Below are 6018 nucleotides of genomic sequence, written 5' to 3'. Positions count from 1 at the left end.
AATCACCGGCCAACGCCAACCAATTATGTGGGGACTTCTTTTTACTAGATATACAGAATCAGAAACAGTGAAAAAAGTCCACGCGTGCAGGCATGGCATGCATATGGTACTATATTTACCCATGACAGATCTACCATTCGCGGTAAAATGTCAATTTCATTCCATGCCAATGGACGACTCCTGTATAAACCTCAAACATACCACATCACATCGCATTCACCATGCATTCTTCAACCAAATAAAGAGCCAAAAAGCACCGTGCTCCATGGGCCACGCATACCATACCAGCATTTTTTTTTTGGGTGACAACCATACCAGCATTAATTCATCAACGGCCGTTCAGTGCAGCGACACAAAGTGCTCAACTAATACGTGCCTTGCAGCCACTAATGATGCATATATACATATACATAATCTCACACGCTTAATAAATGTACCGAATGAATCTTTATTTCAGTACGTACATGCCTCTCTATCCATCCTATTCTATCTATCCAGGACAAGAACGAACGTACCTGCTAGCTGCAAGGCCAACGACAGCATCATGTGATTGCAACGCTCCTACTCGTACTGCATCTTCATGAAGCCTCTTCTTGGATGGACAGCAAGTCCGATTCATCCCGTCCCTCAGGGAAGAGAACCATGCATGTGGCCATCAGCTAACAGGAATCCCAGGCCACCAACTGATAGGCTAGCTACTACTCTCTCCATCTGCCTGTCTGTCTGTCTCTGTGTACAGTACACTCTGATGATGTTACTACCCTTCTAAGGCCCGCTCACCTCATGTACTGCACATCATCAGCAATCATATATTGTACCCATTCTCCAACCTTGCAACCAGGTGCTCTGCTGAATGCCATCGCTCATCGTCCATGCTTTTCAGATCTACTGCTGCACCTGCCACAAGGAGTTTAATTTCTCAGCAAATATGGCAAAATGGAATCAGGTTAACAGCAAATATATATACTGCAAGCTGCAGGCTCAACATCCAAGCCTTCTCATTAGAGCCCACGCTGGTTAGGACAGGATACCAAACAAAGCAACTATCACCACAAAAAAATTTCACCTAACCCTTTATTTGGTCTCTGGCAGCGCTCATTCAGTCCTTTGCTGAAATAAGATAACGCGTAAGAGGATACTATATATTTTTAGCACCCAGTAGGGCCATCTTAAGATTCAGCACACTGGACCGAATTGATGATAATCCTGGTGCCAGCATCACATTAAATAATCCTGGTGCCACCACCAATTGCGTTGCTTTGCATTATTGTTATTAAATCTGAACATAGCTTCTGGCCTAAGAAAGATTGAAAGAAAGGTGCTACCTAGTGGCACCAATGATCACCTGGTCTATCAAAATCGGATTCAGAGCCTCATATTTTTGTAAGAAAAAGGAACACTCCTTCAAAATGATTTATTCGTACTGACTGAGTCATCAGTGCACGTTGTCTGTATACTTGTTAAAGCAAAATAGCGCGCGACATGTGATGGATGACTAAGAAAACTGAAGTAAAATATGAAACGTGGCTAAAACCCCATTGATTCCTCGATGGTCCAAGTTGACCATTGGAAAAATGTTGATCATTTTACCATTGCTAGCCAGATAGAATAGTTTTTTTTTATTACAAGGAGTAATGCTTATGCTAGGACTGCTAAGACATAAATACATAATATTGTTACAGTAGATCAGGACCAATGGCAACAGATATCATTATTGCTAGTTTGAACTGGGAAAGCCTGGAACATTTCTGAACTTTGTTTAACATTAGCGGCTTAATGACTTCAAGTTTAGTTAATTATAGTCCAGAAACATGAAAAAAGATTCCTTTTCGCTGGCCAGCAGCTTTTTTTCCTTGCTTAATTTACAAAACTCCGTCTTTTCAAAGTGACAAACCCAGCTATTTCACTACTTTATTTATTTGCATCCATTCTGCCATGTTTGGTGTGATACTACGGTGGATTGACAGAACTGTCGGCACCAGAAACCGGCACTTGGACTACCTTTTTCTCCTTTTGCTTTTTCTTCAAACAAATTTAGGACATGTGGGTCATACTGAATAAGCATGGGATCAATGTGTAGGTAACTTTGAAAATTTAGATTGACTGTATAACAACCTGTAAACTGATATCTAGAAAATTGAATTTATCTCAGTTCTTTTTTTTTCTTTTTTGGGCTAACTGGACCTTCTCATACTTATTTACCAAAAAGTTCAGATGAACCAAAGCAGGCAGACGTTACCTCCCATATGTGGTTAGCCCAGGGGTCAGTGTTCAGTTTGTTTGATTAGCAGTAGACTTGGGCCACTTAGCCATGTGCAAATGCGATGTCCCCATCGCAGAGAAGACAGGTGCACCATAAAAGAGGGGAGCCAAGCTAAGAACCACATTTTTTCTGAAGGAAGAATGAAATCAGAAGCCTCTCACAAGATGACGGTGCTCCATGCTCCAGTTGGAGTGAGGAGCATCGTGACCTCCTTGGTGGCTTTCTTCATCTTGGCCAGCTCCATCGTCTTCCTCCTTGAAGAGCAAGTGCAAATGGCAGTCAGAGGGACAACTGAAGAGGGGGATGCTAGCAACGAGGAGTGCAACTGGTCGAGGGGGCGGTGGGTGTACGACAATGTGTCCCGGCCATTGTACAACGGGCTCAAGTGCGCCTTCATCTTCCCCGAGGTGGCCTGTGACAAGTATGGCAGGAAGGATGTCATGTACCAGCACTGGAGATGGCAGCCTCATGGATGCGACCTCCCAAGGTATGATGATTACAGATTTTCCAAGTATTTTAGCTCAAGCCCAAAAACTCCAGCATATCAAAAGGTGCAGCTCTCGAGCAATAAGCTCTGTCAGTATCAGTCAAGAATTTTCCAAGGGTAGTAAATGTTTTTGTTTCAGAAATGCTATACAACACACATGTGTTTTAGCATAAAAAAAATACATGGATTTTTTTTATATCTCTCCCTCTCTCTTTCTCACCGGTAACCACCAGTGCCGGCGACGGTCGGCGAGCTCCCACGCCGGCCATGGCAGTGGCGGTGGCGGCGGCGCCCGCGCCCGTGCCCAGCGCGCCTCCCCGTGCCCGCGCCGGCCATGGCAGTGGCGGCGGCGGTAGCGGATCTGTGATTTGTACTTCCATAAAAAAAAATTGTGATATGTGATCTGTGATCTGTGGAGACTGGAGGCTGGAGGTAGAAGAAGGGTGGAGGCTGTTGGATCTTAATCCTATGGTGCAAAAAAATTCATGTGTTGAAACTACATAAAACACATGGTTGTATAGTAGACAGACTATTTTGTTTTATATATAGAAGCATAAAAACGCTGAGATAATCTGTAACTGAATAAAAACACAGGATAGTACTAGTACAGAAAAAAGGATGAAACAACTAGTACTGAGATTGAAAAACTGATCTCATTAGAGTTGTTAGCTGGTGGCCAACAAGAAACTAATTAAACGTGCATGGCAACTAATTGACAGTGAAAGATCCTACCTTTTATTTTATCATCTGTACCATTTCAAAAGCCTGTATGTAAGAGTAGAAAGGACTCAAGGAGACCATATTTAGCATAACTTTGCATGGAATTTTTGATATGCTGTCTGAATTTTACCTTTTCAAAACAGATTTGATGCCATCAAGCTGCTTGAAAAGCTGAGGAACAAGAGATTGGTGTTTGTGGGTGACTCAGTCAACAGGAACCAATGGGTCTCTCTCGTGTGCATGGTGGAGGCCTCAATACCTGACGACAGGCTCAAGATACGCATCTTCAATGGCTCACTCATCTCCTTTAAGGCATTGGTATGATTACCTTCACAAATCTGCAGGATACAAAAACCAACAATTTTATTTGGTTAGCCTGTTTAAACATATAATCATTTTCAGGAATACAATGCAACAATAGATTTCTACTGGTCACCACTACTGGTGGAGTCTAACAGCGACAACCCCATTATCCACCGGGTGGAGTACCGGATCATAAGGGCAGACAGAATTGAGAAGCATGCCAGTGTCTGGAGGGACGCTGACATCATTGTCTTCAATTCTTACATGTGGTGGAGGAAGCAGAAGGATGACATGAGGATGAAGGTCATGTAAGTACATTTTCTATCCTTTGTAATCATAGATCATAGGTATTGCACCGTCAGTTTTGCATATCAGAAAAAAGACACCAGAACTGGTAATTTAAAATGCACTAACATAGTTACCAAATGCAATCATGGATAGGTAATAATTAACACTTGTATGTGCAGGTATGGCTCATTTGAAGATGGTGATGCAAAGTTAGACGAAATGGAAATGGTCGATGGTTTCAAGATAGCTCTCAAGAAACTAACTGAATGGCTTGGAGAGAATATTGACAAGAACAAGACTAGGATCTTTTTTGCAGGATCGTCACCAACACATTCCTGGTGAGAGAGATACCCATGAATTATTTGCAACACAAATAGTACAATACCAACATCTCCATGACATCCAGTGTTCACATATGTTACTTTCAGGGCTAGCAACTGGGGAGGAGATGACAAGAACAAATGCCTTAACGAAACAGAGCCGATCTACAAAACGGGATACAAAGCTGCAACTACAGACTACAGCTTGATGGCCACGGCCAAGTCCTATTTCCGAACATTGGAGCCGAAAGGCATACATGTTCAAATACTGAACGTCACAGAGCTTTCTGACTACCGGAAGGACGGGCATCCGACGGTGTTCAGGAAGCAATTTGTTCCTCTAACGAAAGAGCAAATTGCGGACCCAGCCAGCTACGCGGATTGCATGCATTGGTGCCTCCCTGGAGTTCCTGATGTCTGGAATGAGTTTTTATATGGCTATCTTGTGCACAAATGATGTGTAAAATGCCAGGTTTGTTTTACCCCTTATATATAATGTACAGATGGCATACTCCATTTATATTAGGATGCTGTTGTGCAGAGAATGGTTGGACCTATTACATTTACATGTAGAGACAGATAAAAAGGAAAAAAGCAAAGATCTGTCTGTGCATCACCTAATGGGACATGATTATGTAAATTTCGAAGAAATTTGCCATGGCAAAGAACAGCTTAAGAATGATTAACTGTCCTAGACTCATCGATGTCCCTGACATTCAGTTCAATTCAATTCAGTCATACCTGCAGGCGGCAGGCAGGCAACAAAAGCACATTTGACATTTGAGTGGTGGGTGTAGGTCAGCCACAGGTTCCAGTTGTCGCCGGCCCGCCGCACGCAGCAGCCTACAACACCCGCGGAGGGGGCACGACGTCATCGCCGCTTGCAGGACCACCCTGGATCTGGAACGCGCCGCCATGGCCACCGGACGTCCGGACACGGACACCCTCGCCGGCGCCGCCGCAGTTACAGTCTACGGGCTACTAGCTGGAAGGCCAGCCCAACCCATGTCAGTAACACTTGGATGATGTGGCCCGACAACGACCCAAGTTTAATGGGTTTCAGAGCTCAGATGCTGACCAACCCATGCTCAAAATGATTTAATAGAGCTCAGTAACTTTGCATTGCCATTATATGCAACAAAAGCAAAATACGAATCTATTTTTACAAACTTTGTTTTAATTAATTTTGCAATCAACATTGTCATCATCAACTAGGATTTCGCCAACCTCCCGGCGAGGGGCTTCGCCATCGACTATGAGTCAGCACCAAACTAATCTAAAAGCACTTAGGGGCCCATTTGACGTCTCCTCGTCCATTGCCTCAATGTATGGGGTTGCCCCAAGCTAATCTAAAAACACTTAGGGACCCATTTCGCGTCTCCTCGTCTTAAAAGGTATGGGGTCAATGCCAAACTAATCTAAAAGCACCAAGGGGCTCATTTCAACTCCTCATCCCTTCGCCACAAAAGGTATAGGGTTGCCGTCAAACTAATCTAAAAGCGTCGAGGGGTTCATTTCGTGACTCCTTGACCCATCGCCTCAAAAGATACGGGGTCGGCGCCGAAGTAATGTAAAAGCGCCAAGGGCCCAGTTCAACGCTTCTTGCCAACCCGCCTTAAAAGGTACGGGGGTTTACA

General features: G+C 43.9%; 1 protein-coding gene across 2 annotated transcripts; it reads left to right on the top strand.

Annotated features, from left to right (window-relative positions):
* The first annotated feature begins 2334 nt into the window (after positions 1-2334).
* LOC136481316 (xylan O-acetyltransferase 12-like) lies at positions 2335-5533 on the top strand. 2 transcript variants are annotated; one of them, XM_066478678.1, is made up of 6 exons: positions 2335-2750; positions 3614-3788; positions 3873-4081; positions 4241-4399; positions 4490-4853; positions 5184-5533. In XM_066478678.1, exons 1-5 carry the CDS (start codon positions 2404-2406, stop codon positions 4836-4838), a joined length of 1239 nt encoding a protein of 412 aa, XP_066334775.1. In that variant the 5' UTR covers positions 2335-2403; the 3' UTR covers positions 4839-4853; positions 5184-5533. The 2 variants fall into 2 exon arrangements, with proteins under 2 accessions (XP_066334775.1, XP_066334774.1); XM_066478677.1 differs by having other exon boundaries at positions 5179-5533.
* Positions 5534-6018: the final 485 nt, after the last annotated feature.

Source organism: Miscanthus floridulus, chromosome 9 (genome assembly GCF_019320115.1).
Source record: "Miscanthus floridulus cultivar M001 chromosome 9, ASM1932011v1, whole genome shotgun sequence".
Lineage (NCBI taxonomy): Eukaryota > Viridiplantae > Streptophyta > Magnoliopsida > Poales > Poaceae > Miscanthus > Miscanthus floridulus.
The sequence above is the reverse complement of the archived record's forward strand: the minus strand, read 5'-3'. Positions and strand labels throughout refer to the sequence as shown.

Bases quoted from the DNA above. Each gene is read 5' to 3' on its own strand.
- LOC136481316 (XM_066478678.1), top strand. From the start codon at position 2,404: ATGAAATCAGAAGCCTCTCACAAGATGACGGTGCTCCATGCTCCAGTT. The intron at 2,751-3,613 runs GTATGATGATTA...TTTTCAAAACAG, and splicing joins CATGGATGCGACCTCCCAAG to ATTTGATGCCATCAAGCTGC. The intron at 4,082-4,240 runs GTAAGTACATTT...TTGTATGTGCAG, and splicing joins GACATGAGGATGAAGGTCAT to GTATGGCTCATTTGAAGATG.